The sequence below is a fragment of the Epinephelus lanceolatus genome, chromosome 15 (assembly GCF_041903045.1).
Source record: "Epinephelus lanceolatus isolate andai-2023 chromosome 15, ASM4190304v1, whole genome shotgun sequence".
Taxonomy (NCBI): domain Eukaryota; kingdom Metazoa; phylum Chordata; class Actinopteri; order Perciformes; family Serranidae; genus Epinephelus; species Epinephelus lanceolatus.
Window position 1 is genome coordinate 12117246 of NC_135748.1, and position 19080 is coordinate 12136325.

General features: G+C 42.1%; 1 protein-coding gene across 3 annotated transcripts in view; it reads right to left on the reverse strand.

Annotated features, from left to right (window-relative positions):
- ldlrap1b (low density lipoprotein receptor adaptor protein 1b) overlaps nt 1–17569 on the reverse strand; it is a 44334-nt gene extending 26765 nt beyond the window's left edge. The window contains exon 1 of one of the 3 annotated variants that reach the window (XM_033643199.2): nt 17234–17569. In XM_033643199.2, coding sequence (XP_033499090.1) covers nt 17234–17318 — 85 coding nt within the window. In that variant the 5' untranslated portion in view covers nt 17319–17569. The remainder of the gene's footprint in view (nt 1–17233) is intronic. The other 2 variants (XM_033643198.2, XM_033643201.2) reach the window with 2 other exon arrangements.
- Nucleotides 17570–19080: the final 1511 nt, after the last annotated feature.

Genomic DNA, 19080 nt, shown 5'->3' on the forward strand with positions numbered 1-19080 from the left:
TTTAATAAAGCAGCAAACAAAATGTCTTTCATCCATATATAAGGACCCTGGGAGTACATGTATGCTGTAAACAAAACACTTTCCGCAGCTGCTTCACAGTTAAAATCTTAAAGAGAAGAGACTGTTACTGTAAAGTTTAAAGTGTTTCAAGTGTTGAGCTGTAGTCACTGCTGGCAGCTTAGTTTTGGTTCGTGAGGTTGCGACCATGGTTTAAAGTTTTCACAGCTTATTTGTCAGTGGCTTCACAGTGTTAAGCACATGACCTGGTTAGGGGAAGAGATGCAGGTGCCTATTTGAAGAATTTAAAGGAACAGTTCACCCCAAAATAAAAACACATATTTTTCCTCTTACCCGTATGGCTATTTATCAGTCTAGATTGTTTTGGTGGGAGTTGCCGAGTGTTTGAGATATATGTCGTAGAGATGTCTGCCTTTTCTCCAATGTAATAGAACTAGATGGCACTTGGCTTGTGGTGCTCAGAGCACCAAAAACACATTTGAAAAAGTCAACAGCAATGTCTCTTTTCAGAAATCATGACCCAGTTCCTCAAGATAATCCATAGACCTTGTTATGAGCAGTTTCATGTAGGAACTACATGACTACTACAACTACTCTGGGGGTGAAATGTCCCTTTAAGCTAAGACCACAATAGACAACCCAAATCAAGGTGGTCACACGTGGTCTCTGAAATAAATAGGTTTTCATGGTTTTAAACTAGGTGTCAAATACAGATTCAAGAGATATACAGGTCCCTCTTGACTGTTTGCCAGAGCTCATTTACAATCCTGCCAACTTCTGCCAGTGAAGTCATTCATAAAAGATAACCTCCTCCAGCATACTAGACGATCATACTTATTCAGGACCCAATATTGTAAATTTTGTCTGTAGAACGATACTCTGAGGCTGCGGTTTTCATTTCTTTTATCAGAAGGGTGCTTGGTGAGCTGCTCCAGGCGATGTTCTTCTCTTCATATTATATCAGTACAAAGATAGCCGGGGGAGCCTGGTCACAGGACTACACCACAGAAATCGGGAAGCAGAAGCAGGGAAAGAGAAAATCACTTGTGTAAACTGACCTCCCTCCCAAATAAAACCAAATCTTAAGACCCATGTTAGAATTAATGCTGACGGTGCACACTAAAATCTTCCAACATTCAGCAGTTTTCAAACTGACCAAACTTGAGTTCATTATAAACCAGCTGCATAAACAGTTTCCTGATATAGCCAAAGTGGAAATAACATCTCAAAGTGGAACTTCACACTAGTAGACAACAAAATGCTTCTTCAGTATTCAGCCATTTGCTCCAACAATAAATATGCTAACTTCTCCTTGAAGCTCATAAAAGGTTTATGGACTTCCCACTGTGATGTGTGACAGTAAGTGGGGGCACAGAGATCCATTTGTCTTCTCTAAAGGTCCATCAGAAACACAGTCAACAACATCACACCCTTCCCTCCTGGGTGGTCTTCATGTCACCCAGTATCTTCAGGGGGATCTTAATGGAACCCTGTGTCTCTGTCTCTGGGTTTTTGTCCAAGGAAATGTGCAGGCAGCTATAAATGGTAAAAAGTGTTCAGCTCATGTACAATTCTGTCATGGGGTGGGTTTAGGGCCGCAACTAACAGTTGTTTACATTGTTGATTAGTCTGTCAATTATTTTCTTGATTAATGGGTTAGTTGTTTGGTCTATAAAATGTCGAAAAATGCTGAAAAATATCAGTGTTTCCCAAAGCTCAAGATGTTGTTCTCTAAGATTTGTTTTGCCCACAACCCAAAGATATTCATTTTACTGTCATAAACTAAAGAAACCAGAAAATATTCACATTCAGGACACTGGAATCTGGCTAACCCCACAAAATAAGTAGAATGGATGTTCACTGATTGATCGAATCATGTTATTTTTACAAAATCGGAATCGGTAATAAAAGATCGGACGAATCAAAATAACAAAAATGGCCATGTTTTGTAACCGAGCGTCCTGGGTTCGCCTAACTGAGTGCACCTAATGAGCAATAAACGGACAGGAGTCGAGACAACAGGTTCGGCGGCCCCCACTTCTCTCTCTATTCTGAGCAACACAGCCACACCTAATGGCGGAACCTTGCCTACCACAGCCCTACGGGAACTCTGGAGGGACAATGTGTTTACAATTCTGAATTTGTTTACATTTTGTGCTGCTGAACAACTGCTAAGCTTTTTGGATACTATTTAAATAAAAAACAAACCTTATGGGACAACTTGGATGCGTTCTTCTTTTTCTTTCTTAATGCTTTGCAAAGTATCGGATCGGACCCAGTATCATACTCGTTTTCAAAATAAAGGACTCGGTATCAGATAGGATGCAAAAAAAAAATGTGATCGGTACATCCCTAAGTAAAACTTTTTCCATACATATACTAGAGTCACTTAAACAATTGACAGAAAAGTACTGGCCACAATTTGGATCATTGCTAAAATTTTTACTCATTTTTGAAGCAATAATGCAAAAAAAAAAAAAAGGTTCCAGCACCTGCAATGTAAATATGATTTTCTTAGTCTAACATGATGGTAAACTGAATATTTTTGGACTGACCAAACAAGACATTTAAATATGTCAACTTGGACACTGAGAAGTTGTGATGGACATTTTTTGTCAATTTGTGCCTTTTCTACTATGACAAGTCAAGATGTCTGCCATGAGAAAGGTAGATTAATTAATAATGAAAACTGATTAATCTGCTATCGCCAAGGGCACATAAAACACTTAGAAACTGTGGCGGAGGCTAACCCATAATATTCCTATCTTTGGAAGCCAAACCAAGCCAGCCGTGAGTGGTTATGGAGAAGGCTTTATAATTGTCTAAAAGCAGCCCTAACCAAACCATACTTAAGTAAAGGGTGAGTCTGAAGTGAACACCCACTCTAAAGATCAAGGTCTTTGAGCTCCTAAGTGTGGGGAGCAGATCAGGCTGTCGTCTTCTGTTGATCCTGTGGTTACATTAGTGCCTGGATAAAAAGCTGCCTCGCCGTAATATAACCTGTGGTGAGGAATCATTAGCTCCTATTCACGACCTAAATCAAGCTACTAAGTGGTCCAAGTGGACTAGAAGTGTCCATTACGAGATGTAGCCACTTAGGACATTTACAGAAACACAGATATGATGGGGATAATGCAGGCTTAACCTCAGCTAATATGACATCTCTCACCTTTAGTGCTAGTGTTTGTAAAAGCAACGATAAACCTGAGTCCAGAGATTTTCAGTGTTTACAGAAGGTAACAGTGCTGACAGGTCTGCCTCACTGAATTTCAACTATCTGTCAGAAGTATTTTGAAAATGCTCTGAGTGATTCAAAGCTTAGGAGAGATGTCACAATATCATGTCATAATACACTCAGCTGCAACTGCAGGCTTGCACTGGACCAGCAGAGATATCAGCAGCAAGCCTCTATATTCCAACTGCCCATACTAATGCTTACAGGAGGCGAGTCTCTGGGGATGACCAGCAGTTCATCCTCACTACAGAGTGTCAGAAATCTCTCATCCCAAGAGAAAGCTACTGTGAGACTAGACTAAAGAGATGATGGGAAATCTTCAGCCCATCTGAAATGCATGAGTAGATGAATATTCTGCAAAAATTAATAAAAAACTGTGCAGTTTCAGTAAGCAATGAAACAACAGCCTTTTTCAAAAACTGACACAATGAGCAACTCATAAACCAAATCTATTTTTAGACTTGTGCATATATACCCACATTGCTGCTTTGTATGGAATAATAATCCATTTTCATATTGGTCACATTTGCATTCACACAACCAACCCCCAACCCAACACCACTATCAGCACCAGCCCCCTCCACAGCAGCTCTCTGCAGCTGCGGTGCTGATTAGAGCAAACTTCAAAGGCTTCTTGGCTACGCTGGAGCTGTGGCTGGTCAGTGAGCGCTGCTTGCCTGAGCGACACCGCCTGTAAATAAGCCAGAGAGAGCCGGCAAGGGAGCACTGATGTTTGTGGAAGGGGATAGGATTGGGGGAGGCAGGTAGAGGGCAGCAATGGCATCAGTGAATGTAAGACATGTGAAGGCGTGTTTAGCAAATTCTCTCAAAAGTATAATGTATCAGTATAATTCAGTCTTGTTCTGGCTAGTGCTCTGCAAGTCATCACCGGGCCAGGTGCCTGCCCAGAAATTGTCTAGAACACTTTTTTTTTTTTTTAACAGCTGCCCTGTGCACCACCTCTAAACACACAAAGCACTACATAAATATTAACCACACTACAACAGAGATGCTCATGCCAGATGAGAGAAATATGTGTTATGGAAGAAGGCTCAGTGAACAGGAACAAAACAAATATCTGCTGGTTGACCGCCAAATGATGGGGGATTGAAAAATAAGAATTTACAACTCCCAGCATCTGTCAACATTGGATTAGGTCCCAGATGAGACTGATCTTATCTGGGGGGAAAAAACTAGTCTAAATAAAGAATGTGTTACAACAAAGCCCCTCAAACAGAACAGTGACAATCGCCTTTGCTCTGCTGTTGGGCTTCAGTGTGGGGAAAAAAGAACAAAAACCCACCCTAAAACATTATTTATATACAAGCTTTTCAGGTAACCATGGACATACAAAATATCAATATTCATGAACTTGTCAGGGTTCCCCCACATTTTAATGGACAAAATGTCAAAACCCTTCCATGACTTTTCAAGGACCCATAATAAAAGAAAATGTTTTCTTGCCATATCAGATTCAAACTATATTCAAACATAACTGCAGCAAGCTGGCATACATGGCGGGGGAGATGGAACGCAGGGAAAAATGAAGAAATGTACATGATGGTAAAAAAAACTGAGGGAACCCTGACATGAATAATATTCACCCTGTGAGACAATGGCTCCATCACAGACACCAGACCTGTTCTTGTCTGCACTTGTGCTCTCATGGACTTGTGAAATGTCATCAGTCACAGTCTGTTACAATTCAGTCCACATCCAGCAAAGTACAGTCCAAATGTACCAAAGTGTTCTTACTCTGCCTGTCTTTTCAAAGAAGTTGGAAAGATGACTTGTCTGAACTATGAGTAGATAAGTATCCCCACATGCATTTTGCCTGGTTGAAAATTTGCTCCAGTTGGTCTTGGCAGTGAGCAAGCCACTTCCAAGATGATTGGTTGATAAACTTCCATCATCATTTGGTATTTCTTTGATGGTATTATGTCTCTGTAATGTTTCATACCTAAGAAATTATGTTTTTATTTTAAATAAAGACTTTGACAAGACTTTTAAAAGTCTGACACCCTCTCACATCTAAAGATGATAAGATTTTGCTAAGACTGGGGATCTTGCGGGGTCGCCATTTGCAAGACTACTATTAGATTCCTCAAGATTATTTTCCATCTTACTCCTGGTCGAAATTAAAACTGCAAACTCTCATTACCAAGATGTTATATTAAGAATTCTTTACAGGTCTGCAAAAACACATAACTCTAAAAACACTAGATAAAAAGCCTTTACCTTACCTTACCTTTTGGCTAACCAGTTTTAAGTTTAACAATTTTGTGAAGTGACAACAGTAAGTGTAGCAGAGTGCCATACTCATAACCCTTGACGACAAAAAAAAAAAAAAAAAAAAACCCATTGGCAGCCACTCATTGAAGCATAATCAGCCTGTAATCACACAGCCTGTGTAAACTCTGTGTCCACTCTGCCAGTCAGATGGAAACCTGCTCCCATCCCCTCTGTCTGCTCCTGCTTCAGACAAGTCCCAACACTCCACCGGCAAGGCTCAGCCAGGAGAAGATGAGAGGAACAAAGAAAATACATGCAGCTATTTCCTCGCTCTGCAGTTCAACTGTTGTGCAAATCTAAAAACCTTTAATATCTCTATATTACACAGAGTAAAGTGTAACAGGTTTAATAATAGACAAACATCTGGCTTCTGGATCAAATGTTCCTGTAAATGAGTGCAATAAGAGGTCATTAAAGCAATAAGGTTTCCTTGCCAAGAATGTGTCTGATGGCATTTTAGACTGCCTAAGAGAATCAGAGTATGTTTAAGACACATTTCTAGTTCCTAAAATCTGTGGTACTTAGATTTCATAATCATTTTGAGGAAGTAGTCTGCACGTCAAAAAAAAAAAAAAAAAAAAATCTTGTCAAAAACTAAAAGAATTATTCAAGACAGGCCTACATCGTATCATCTCATCTTTTTTCATTATCTCTGCTCTGCAAGACTTTGCTCTAATGTGAAAAGAGACACCAGCATTAAACAGTTATTGCAGGCTTTACTGTGTACTACCAACAGCGGCCAAAATCCAGGCAGGTTATTGGAGCTGTGGGGTTCAATGAACCTGAGAGCAGACAGGCCACTTGTCTGTTTTCGGAGAGCTCCGAGTGTCAGACCAGGCTCTCGTCATCAGACTCCTCTGGTGGTTACACAAGACTGTTGTGGAAGAAAACGCTCTAGAAAAGGCCTTGGCCTCCTCTTTAAGATGCGATCATTTGAGTCTATGCATAAGCCGGGACTTGTCATGAAGTTTTAATGAAGCTAAAACTACAGAGGCAGCTAGGCCCTTTTGATGCAACAAGAGATCTGGAGAAGCAAAGCACAGAGGTCTCAGGAATTATAATCAAAGGGATTTGAGGGCTCAGCCTGTGCAGCATTAAAGCACAAGAAGGGCTGGTGGATGTGGTGGTTGGTATTTTGGTCAAAGCCAACACAGAGGAAATGAAACAGGCTATTTGGACACGGGAGGGTCAGAGAGGATCACTATCGCTCTCCCTGTCAACAGCCAGCAACAGTGACAGTAATGAGGGGAGAAGAATCCTTCCTGGTCTTGCCTCTGCTTTAAGAAGGGAAGACGACAGACAGCCAGTCAGAGGGGGAGGGAGGGAGACAAGGCGGGAGAGAGGCAGCGAGACGTTCATAAATGAAGAAAAAGCTGATAAAAGAGAAAAGGGAAGTGAGGTAATCGTGAAGTCAAATACCAGGAATATGCAAATGAAGGCAGCGAGTCAACGTTCCCACCATAAATTCACATATGTACACACACAACAAATGTAATGGACAATTAGGGAGATGCAACAGTTTAATCACCGTGGAAACAGCAGGAGCGCTCTGCTATGCTGTGAGTGCAGGCTAAATAATGTAGTTAATACTCTGGGGCTGGCACAGAGGGAGATGTGCATGCAGCGATACAGGCATAAAAACACAAATCACCACAGTGCCATCCTGACAACTTAGACATTTTATCGCTGCGATCTCGCCTGCTTCCAGCCAACATTAATAGTATTTCACTGCTTGAAAATGGATGAAAATGCCTCTCTAAATACGAGCTATGATTGAGGACAAGGATGAATTAAAGATGAAAATGCCCACTCTTCCTCACAGTCAGTCACACATTTCTCAACCACAGCTGAGCAGGTGACATGAGTTTGTTGCGACTGAGTCAGAGCTGCGCAGTGATTAACGATCACATCAAACAGCAGAGTTAATGTTCTAGCAGTATCTGGGAAAATCCTTTCACATCCTTGTTACTGACATCATTCTACAAATGATACCAGATTTTGTCAGTGAAGTTGTGAGTACATGAGTAAACCGCTGAAGTGTTGAAACACTAGGTTATATATTCAACCCAGTCTGTCATAAATGATTATTTTAGGATTCTAAAGAAGGGGGGGGGGGGGGGGGGACAAAGCAGCAGCATGGCCCAGCTTGGTTTAACAAACAAACACAAATAAAGACTCTCAGGTCAACAGTCAGAGCCCAACCACCACTCCACAGCTCCAGCAGGCTCCACAAGTTGAGCCTGCTGCATCAACAATTCCCCCTTTGTCGAGGTTTGAAAGGAGCTTCTGAGCATTGAGAGCTCTCCGCGTGGTGTCACATTGGAGTCAGTGAATAAGTGAGAGAATCCCAGCGCATTCATCGGAGCCCTCTGGATCCCAAACTGTGAATGTGTGGCTGGTAGAAGTGACAAAAATACCAATTTATTGATATCATATTGATTCTGTTCATCGTCCGCAGTATTGATACACTGGTACCAGCTGCATTTTCTCGCACTCTCTTAGTGTTTCTGTTTACTACAGTAATTCTGCTGTTCTTTGCTACTAAGGGCGCATTCACACCAGGACAGTCTGGGGGACTCGGTTCGATTGGGCGGGGAATGCTGAAGAATTTCACATCTTCATTTGGTTTGGTTCACTTTCACACTGCACTTTTTAAAGTGGACCAAACCGCCTGGATGACATCACGCAGTTACAACAGCTGCTTGTTTGGGGGCGGTATTGCCCGAAACGACCACTGACCAGGAAGAAAAAAAAGCATGAGGAAGAAGAAAACCCGGCTCATCGATTGGCCAGGACCGAAAAACAGAAATCTATCCCCTTCAGCTGGCTTGGTAACCACAGAAACAATGGAGCAATAGTCAATAAGCGCATGCACCTCCTCAATACTCCACATCTGCCCATGAGACATTTTCTTTTTTTTACCTCTGCTTCTCCCAGTTCGCGCTGTTGGCTTTGTTTTTGTTTTTTTTCCTATTCAAAATGCACTGCCCTCTACGTCACTTCCTTTCTTTGGTTCACTTCCTGTCTTTGGTTCGCTGGATAGTCCGTTTGCATTTCCCACTATAAGCGAACCGCACCAAGGTTCATTTTCAAGTGAACTGAGCCCACAGTTTTCAAGCGGACCAGGATTCACTCGTTTGGTCCGCATCAGAGTTCGATTGAGCGTTCACACCACTCCAAACGAACCGAACTACAGTATCCATGGAGGCGGACCAGGGTTCGTTTAAAGCGGACCAGATAGTGCCAGTGTGAATGAGTCCTAACACAGAAAAGTAAGATAAATATAAGTTATTAAGTTGTCATTGTCATGTTATGGCCTTGTTATATTTATCTTATCTTGCCCCTAATATCAGATTTTCCCTGGAGTATAAAAAATGTCATCAAATACGTATTTTTTAAGGTATTATATCAAAGTTAGTAACTCCAGCATTGTGACAACTCCACTGGCTGGACACACTCCTCCCCACCCATATACCTTCTCCCCAACAGGATTAATAAATACATCTCCACTTCACTGTTTTTCAAGAACACATTTTTCACAGGGGAATAAGCACAGAAACCTGGCAAACAACAGGGTCTCAATTCTTGTTTAGTTGGAGATGTGCGTCACCCTGGGATATTGGGAAAAGGTGTGGACGCTGGCGGCCTTTCATGTGGTCCTCTCAGAGGATCAGTGTTTAGCTATGGACAGAGGTAACAATATCTGTTCTCCAGAGAGATGCTTTGTGTGTCCATACGCAAGTAATGTGCAATTCTCAACCCAAGCAAACTGGAATGGGAGGAAACCATCTGATATAAAAGACAAGCTTGTTATGTTTGGGTGAAAACAGCAGACCATCGATCTCTGAAATTCTTAGGAATTTTCACAAACAGCTTGGCACTGTTAGTTTTTTGGTAGGGATGCACCAAAATGAAAATTTGTGGCCGAAGCCAAATAATATTAAACGCTTGGCCGAATACCAAGTACCGAATACCGAATATCCTTGTTTAGTTTTTCATTAGTTTTGGCAGACGAACCCCCTCCAGATTAGTGTTGTCACAGTACCAAAATTGGATCCCACTGTACGATACCAATGAAAATATCATGGTTCTGAGTAGTATCACGATACCACAGCGAAAATGAGGCAGATGTGCCTTTTGTCATTTATAAAAAGATAAATCACTTTTCTATTATAGGCTACATCAATGATATTTCAATGGAATAAATTACTTATTGACTTATTCATACTTCAAAAACAGCATCAATGAGTGATGAACATAGGGGGGATCAAAATAAAATAAATAAATAAAATAAGAATCAACCAGCCACCCTCCTCCCAGTCCCTAAAGTGCGGTGAGGTTTGTGGGCCGTGAACGGCTCGTTTCTCCTCTGACACGTCACATACCTGTGTTCGGCTGGCCCGGCTGTTCAGGTACTTCTGGGCAGTCCACACGCCAAGAAGAGGATATTATTGGAGCCGACTTATTCGTCACCGGTAAGCCGATGGCCGCCGTATTTGACAGGAATACATTACTGTCTGTGTCTGTGACCCCCGTTCAACCCACAATCGGTGGGATTCGCCTTTCGTTTCTGCTGGTGGTTGAAATCTGTAGGCTGCTCGCACAGCGTGCTGAATGATTTAAGCCTATTTTGCTCACTCAAAACTATTTTTAGCCGCAAATGCGAGTGCGGTGACGAACGGATTGCCACACTGCCGACATTTTATTCCACCCGTCACTGCACGCTATTATTCGGCCTTGCTTTTAACTTATTCCACCGAATACCTAATGTGTGATTTTTTGCAATATTCGGCCAAATATATTCGGTTACCGAATATTCAGTGCATCCCTATTTTTTGGGTTCACATTTGGTGAACGCATGTTTCCAGAAGCCAATAACGCTAAATCTGATTAACTGTTGTGTTCATCTTAATGGAGGAGCATGTCACCCAGTCAACATATAAACAATGGTTCGTATGACACACACAAATGTTTGTATGATATCCTATGAATTTGTGCCCCATGAATGACGTTATGCACTAGTAACTATGTTTAGGTTTAGGAAAAGAAACATGGTGATGAGTATCTTAAAATGACCTGGGTTAGACCAACAGTCTCCTGAGGAAAGTCCCAGGGGGGGAAAGTCCCATGTTTTGTGATCCATCCACCAACCCAACCTGCCTCCTTACAAGAGCGCTTACCTCTTTAATCTTTCGTCAGCGCATCGGTCATGTGATGGCAGCATCACATACAAATTACTGGCCTGTGATTAGGTGGGATATGTAATGTAATTTTGGTGCATTATTTTTGTAGAAAACCGTACAAACAGTGCATGGGAACAGCCTGACCCAGTGCAAAGATGTGGCTCACATATAAATTTCTAATAGTTTTGGACAACAGTGGAACAAATAAAGAAGATATATCAGGCTTTGAATACCTGCACAATACTAAGTAGGATTAATCCATTTGTTTGTTTAGGTCTTTTCATGGAATTTGTTAACAAAAAGAAAAATATAGAATACTACCACTTATGCTTTAAGACAAATCACAAACAGCCTTTGGAAACAAAGGGGGTGTCTAAAAGATCAATAGTTCCCAATTACCATAGTATAACCCAACTGCAACCAGTCACCAAAGCAAAATTTTCTCATGTATCTTCAGCTGTTTAAGGCCTCAGCTGACCCAGGCCTGTGGTGGGATGACCTCCTCTTATCTCAAAGCGACAAGACACGTACAGAAAAGACCTATTCCAGCATTATTAGATTCCAATCAGGACACTTTGGGCTAATTTAGAAACTGCCGACTCAGATGAGGAAGGATGCCTGCAGGGATACACAGAGACACAGCGCAAAGCTTGTTGAGAGAGAGAGCCTTGGAAAACCTCTAACTGTGCCAACAAAAAGTTAAGTCCTACATTGCTATTGCAGACTATCTTTGTGTGTTGAGTCTCGTGTACCCGTGCTATGTACTGTATGTATATGTTACACGATGTTCTGTACAGGCTGTGGATGTCAGTGCAGGTCAGAGATGGGCACCATCATTACCACTTCCTCAGAAGAAACAGCCATTATAGGAAAAATCTGAGATACAGCATTGTTGAGAAGAGGAAAGACTGAGTGTTAGTCAAAGGGAAAAAGTGTGTTACTCCACATGGGGCAATTGTCACTGTCTGTCCCCGCCTGGTACAAAGACTGATCCAGTACCATTGTTCCCCTTCTTAACTTCAGCCTCTGTGGAAAGGATACAGGAAATGTTTTACATATTATCAGAAATCCACGTCAAAGTCTCTCTGCGTGACGTACACAAATACACCAACTGCATTACATACAAATGTCCACAGAGTCATAAACTATAGGCCAGTTCACTAAAGGAGCAATCGATACAAAGTAAGTAAGATGAACAGTCTGTGGGGATCCTTTATGTCCAGCAGCCTGTGACCTCTTTTCTCTCCGTCCTTGGGCACCACGGTGCTCCTCTTATTTCATCTTCTACCCCAGCAGGCTTATGAGATTCTTAAATAGCATTCCCAATAGTACAGAGGAAGTGTTGCATGACTGTGTAACTATCAGTATTTAATTTTAGGACCATCCAAAACAATTCCAGTTGGGTGATGGAAAGGATTTGCAGAGGATAAGAGTCTTTAAGTCATGGTTTAAATCATAACACTGAGACACGTGTCTTTGAGTGCTGGATAAATCCACTCAAAGAAGGAAAGTGAGGAGAGAGGGAGGGAGGAGAAATGAGTGATCGTGCCAGTCAGGGATTACAGCTGATGACCAGCTGAGGCCAGAATGTACTCTCAACAAGAAGCAGGGTTATGAAACTGATCTTTAAAGCACCCTGCGCACAGCCACGCCAACCAGGTGCAGTTAGTTTCTATTGCAACAGCAAACAGGGATGCACATAGGCTGGTTGCATCTTCAAGTCTATGAACATGAGCAACATATCTGCACATAACATTAACTGGGGGATGGTGTTATGTATAATATATACACACCTAACTAGATGCCTTCAGAGGTCAAAAACCCTGGAGCTGATCTGAAAGAGACCCGCAGAAGGCCTATCTATATCTGAAATCTGTGGTTGACCCGAAAGGACTAAAAGAGAGATGGAAAACCAACACAGTAAGCAACATGATGTGCCACCAATTTCTGATTAGTACGTAACTGAAGATGAACAAAGTAGGACCAAAATTATTAGTCAGCAGACACAACAGAGCTGATAGTGAGTCCACTCACACAAACCTGTCACCTGCAGAAACACAATGGCACCCTACCTGGACCTAATTAAAGTAAATATAATTTGGACCTGGCGGGACTCTGGGCCAGGATAAAGTCTCCGTTACTAAGAACAGAGAGGACCCATTAAGACTGCGACACCAAACCAGTATAATAAACACAGCATGAAATGAAAAATGAATAAACCATTCCTCTGCTTTGACTGTTCAGTTCTTCGTTCAGTCACATATTGCCCAAAGGGCTGATGAATATCCTTCTTGTTTAACCAGTTGGACATACACGGTACCACATATTTGCATAATGTGTCCATGTGATTTTGGAGGTGTGTATATCAGCTCCTCTTCATCCTTACTCCCACTATTTTAATGTGCTTTTTTTGCAGAGACATGTTTCAACTTGTAACTTTGGCAGTAGTGGCAGACATAAAGCTGGAGGGAAGAATGATGGGTTAATGAGCGGTAAAGGAATCTCTCCCATTCATAAAGTTAATGCATTCCCAGGGATTTCATATACAATGAGTTTAAGGTACAGGGTGTGTCATGAGGTTTCATAAGATTTCAGTAGCACTGGTAGAACACAACAGCAATATTTGGAAGTGTTGGTCCTTAAAAAGGAGGAAGTCTTACCTGAATTACATGCTCACCAAAGTGGGGGATGGGGAAGCTGCACCAATTACTTTGAGTTTCACTCCTGTCAACTGACCACACACCCATAAGACATCCACAAACCTCAACAGCTTGACTGACAAGTTAGAAAAAAGGGAGACTATTACTGCTGGAGGTGCCCAGCAATCCCTTGCTCATGCTTTAGGAGCTGTAGAGCAATGTTCTTATCATGCCTGCAGTGGTATCATGCAGCAGTATTATTATTAACTCACTTACTCAGAAGAGATTAAAAACAGTAAGGAGTTGTAATTGCTGAGGACACCGACTGACCAAGAACATAACTGTTTCTAGGCTAAGAGCGCTGTCTAAATATACTTAATTGGGATTTGTGGGCCTTCCCCTTGCTGTAACAGTCTCAGATAGCATTTATTTAGTCACCAAGCTCTCATACTGACAGTGAAGCTAAAGGACTGTGAACTAGCACGATGACCATATGTCTACACATATGGCTGAAGGAGATTACATTAATTATTTCTTACCAGGAAGGTGAACTGGTTAGCCACTGTGCTTCCTGCCCAGACTTCCCTTCTTATTTCACAGAATGACTTAGTCTTTTTCTACTGTGAAAAATGTGGGGCAAATAAGAAGTAAGTATAAAGTATGAGACGTTCTGTCTATTTCCTTGAAAAGGAAAAACAAACAATCTTAGAGGCTCGGGTTTCTAATTTTGTGGAGGTTTTTTTAATTATAAGATGTCTTTTTCAGTTTACACAGAAAGAGAAATACTGTTTACTCTGAAATAATAACACATGGGAATAGATGTACATTTCTCTAATTACAGGCAACTGAATGCAATACAGTGCAGTGAATAACAGATGAAAAGAGATTGCCTCACAAATTCATCATACTGCAATTTACTGCTCAACTTAGCCTGTGCCAGTTACTGGTGTAATGATAACAATTCTGATGTTTAAAGTATCCTATTTTTTTCCTGCTGTGTCAGCTGAAACAAGAGAAAGTCAAACATCCATTTCTCCGCAGGATTAAAAATTGTCCTCTAGGAGAAACAGTGACAGAGCATGATTGTGCAGTCCCATCCTCACATATTCACACGTGACTCTACACACAGAAGCTTACAGATACAGAAGATCTAACAGGGCTATAAATCAGGAAGGGCTTTACAACTCCATAAAGGAATCCTACAGGAAGCAATCTCCATTACAGCCTGGCGGCCCCGTTTGAGTGACTTTGTGCAGGGGACAGAGCACTGACTGGCCATGGAGGGGCCAGAGGTGCAAAGGGGAACAGCCAGTGCAGATCACACACATGATCTGCTGTAGAAAAGAAGATACTTACAGTGAAAAGGTAATTAAAGGCCTACTGTGTCTATCATTATCCATTATGCAATTTAAATTATAGCTACAGATCTATAATTTAACACCAACCCCAACTTCTGTCACTGCGATGACACTATCTGAATAATGTACAAAATGCAAATTAGCCAACAGCTACACCAGCTACCATCTCCAGTGGCAGTATCATCAACAACATTGGCTCACACATCTAGGTGTTAAAACGATGCAGTCCAAATGGTTTTACGCACTCCCCATTAGCCATCTGCATGGGTCCACCAACATCCTGATATGTAGCTGCTTCAATATTGACAACCCCACAGAAGACAGCTCCTTGACCATGGACGTGGGAGGGAGCTGTCTCTCTTCAATGCAGACAGGGATTTTCTGCCTCCCACACTTTTCAGAATGGCAAAAAAAGGGTCCTTCATGACCTAAAAAAGACGGCTGGTGTTACATACCATTTTTTCCCCTCAAAATTGGACTATTTGGATGTAATAGGAGGGCAGGGCAGAAACATCTTGTCAGCTCAGCACACTGCCAAAAAGCAACTGAGCTGTTTAAAACCATGCAGGAAATGACATAGTCGACACATTCTTGCCCGTGCAGAGGCACAAGAATGCAAAAGCAAAGAAAACAGGGCCAAGCAGTCACTAGTGTCAACCTACTTTACATGTTGATATGCGGTGACCATTAAATAACGCAGGCCAGTTTTCTGAAAACAACACTGAAACCTGTAATGATCCAACACTGACAGTGGGAGAAAAGGAATGCAGTGCCGATAGATGCCAAAGAAGTGAATAGGCTGCTTTGACAGGACCAAGCCTTCACACAGGCAGGAGTAAATCCTACTGGAGACATGTGGCAAAACTTTACCTTAAATTAAGGACCTGTCAAAATCTAGAATACAACCTAAGCCAGAAGGCACACAATTAAAAGAATTACCACATATTGTATTCTGTGGTCTAAATTACAACAGTAACTGGATACACGTCATGCAGAAAACAGGCTCCACCAAGGAGCAAAAGCTCAACTGAGACTACAAGATGAAACTAGTTGCCTTCTTATTCATGACTCTGCAGTTCACGAGTGCCTACTGAAACACAGTTAAGCCTATAATTATCTAAACAGATTGGAAAAAAAGAGGAAGATGAACAGTTACTCCATCGCACACAGAACAGGAAGCTCCTCTGAATAAGCAATGTGGGTGAAGAAATGACATGGTTATTAAATGATTGACATGACCGGCTTCTGTCTGTGTGTTTGTGAGAGAGGTGAGGATGTGACTATTTGCCAGGGGTTGAATGTGGAGTCATGACAAAGGTCACCATCAGCCGGAGCATCCATTGATTGGTCGTTAGCCCTCTGTGAACACTGGCTGGTCAGATGTGGAGGGACCATGCTGATAGTGCATTCCCCCCCCCCCCCCCCAGAGGAGTGGACCAAAACAAAGCATCGATTGCACTGTCTGGCACGTGTGACATCTTACTGCCAACTGCTCTATTGTCTATGAAATAAAAAAGGGGAGGGGGCATGGGAGCAAGGGACATTCCCCCTTTGTGTAGGCAAACATAAAAGGGTCCAGGCAGCTCAGCCTGCATGCGAAAGCCATGCTAGCATAGTGATCATGCACAGCCGCCTGGGTGATGTACACATTGGAGGGCACAAAGCAGCAGCAATTGAAGCCAGGCATCATATAGCAAAACCTAATGTGGCTCTCCTGATAATTAACCTCCTAATTCGAGCCTGGCACTATAGGATGAACTTGACTCCCATGTAAGATTTAGTCTGTGCAACCACTCCTTATACAGCCTCTCATTTTTGTATAGTGTATCGCCTAGCAACAGTGCGTTGCTAGGATTGTACAGCCTTGCCAGGAAGACGACCACTCGTGTTTTCATGCCTTTTCACTCCGGTGAGTCCCCCACTTCCCTCTGCCGTCGCTCAGCAGTCCACATCAAAGCATTTTAGCTGCCCGCTGAGCCTCTGTTGTAAATTTCACAACCATGTCTGTCAGTCGGCTGAGTGACGTGGCAGGTAGGATTTCAAAAACTTTTCATTATGACATGGTCCGCTTTAGGTCTGAGTGGATAGAGACGAGCAGCTCGTTTGACTTGTTAGATACGCAGACTCAGTTTAGGAGCTGAACTTGTGTCTGTGTGCGCGAGAGCCTCAACAGGAGTCAGTTTACGAGCTGCGGGGAGCTACTGTCAGTTTAAGTGTCAAGTTCAAAAGCTTAAACATTTCCGACTCTTAATACTCGCTCTTATGTTAAACTGGTCGTTTTTAGAGAGGCTTAATCCACCAAACATCCCCCTACAGTGACAGCTAGTTTGTCCCCGACAACTGTAGCTGACGTCCACAGACGAGTTGTAAAGTAGCGCTAAGTAAACGCCGGTTGTAATGTTAGCTCCATGTCGAGGCTAGCTTGGTTTAGCCAAGTTAGCTTTGATTTAGCCAAATTAGCACCAGCTAACGCCTTCATGGTAATGTACAGAACAACTGAATACTCACTTTTATGTCTGCCCCCAGCCCACGACTGTTTGGCGATACTGGGGCTCCGTATAATTGCCCTTCCAGCGGATTTCAAAGCGTCCATATCCGTAATCCAAAAGTGGGGCAAAGAGCCCGACAAGCGTCTGTTCGTTTGTGTCGAAACACTCCGCTTGGTTTAAAACAGCCCTCTCCCGTCCAAACTTTTTCTCAGCTGTTTTTTTCTCCCCTCCACAAGGTTTGCTTTCAGTCGATGGTAGATTATCATGTTCGTCCCCCTGGGCGGTGTTTTGTATGTAAATTAACCGGATAATGCGCGTGACGCCCGTTTGTGGAATCACGCGAGTGAGGTTGTTGCAGGCAGCAGTGCCCGCATTCCGAGCGGGCGGTGCTGCTGCTGCCTCTGCTGCTGCTGCTGCTGCTGTTGTTCCTGTCAATGCACCGTTACAGTTTTACTCCCACCCAGTGCCTTTTGTGACAAATGATTTGGTAGTCACATCACGGGCTGTGGTTAGACCCCTCATGTTTAATTCAGCCACATGGCCTCTCCTTTATTAAGCTTCTAAATTCATTGTCTTTTCAGTGGAAATGTCAGTAATGTCATGACCCGAGATAGGTTGGGACTACTTCAATTCAGTTGACTCACCTTTTCAGGTTGATGTGGCACTGTAAAGCAGCATTCATATTGTGCATCCTAGCAAACCTGTAATTATAATATATTGAATATTGGGGGGTTGTGTCCACCCTGATAATCAAATATGCTCAAATTAACATGAAATAACAAGATAAAATTAAATAAGAACAGCTGATCTACAGGAGAATAAATATTTTAGAGCCATACAGAATGCCTGCGAACCCTACAACATTATATTCTGTGATATACCACTATATTTTTATATTTTGAATTGTCACCTTGCACCAGAATTCTGTGTTTTCCTTTACATAAATAAAGACATTTCCACCATACATTGATAAAAAGAAAGTAAGACACACATTAGTGTATAAACACACCAGACTGTGAGCAATAGGGTTTTTAATGCTCAAAAATTCCTGAGGGTATGAACGGGAAGTGAACCCTACATCCTTGCATCCTAGTAAGAAATCACTTTTATTACAGTGAATTTATTTGTTATGATACAGCCTAAAAGTCAACACAGCGTTCTGATTTTGTTACATACTCACTTAATATAATGTTATTTCTGACCACTTCCATCCTGTGTGTAACCCTAGCCTCCATATTCTACAGCAGTGCTCTGATAGCCCATCATACAAGTGAACAGCTGCAGGGGAGGAAGGCTGTGGGGGTTCTTTCTTGGAAAGGACCCACTACATCAGTAAGTCATTGTTCAAAATTGAAAGCCAGGGAGTCCCTGCTGGACATCTGGGGGAAAAGGGGTCTCCTGATGAAAAAAATATGAAGTCAGGGAGTTGTAGGCTGCAGACAAAGATGCCTCATTTCACAGTCCTGAGGAGGGAAACCCTGCTGGCCAGCCAAGAGCAATTTATGTCACACTGACATCCTTTGTGCATGATTAAAAATACATGTTTAATGGTGGAAAGGGCGAGATTCAGTCAACAAACAAACAATTCTGATGGCTGAAATCTCTCAGAGATCAAGACGACCCTTTTTCATCGTTTATAGCTTCACTTTCTGTGGTGTTAAGACTGTTAAGATGATGCAAGGAAACAGTTAAGATTAAATACATGTAATGAGATAGGCAAAGCAATTTAGCAAGCACAGTCCCAATAAATAATATTTTCTATTTATGCTTGGGTAAAACCTCAATATTATGAATAACTTAAGTCTTGAATAGTAACATCCTGATTCATATTGTCATGTTGCTGTTGTCTCTTGACTGTTTTTCAGT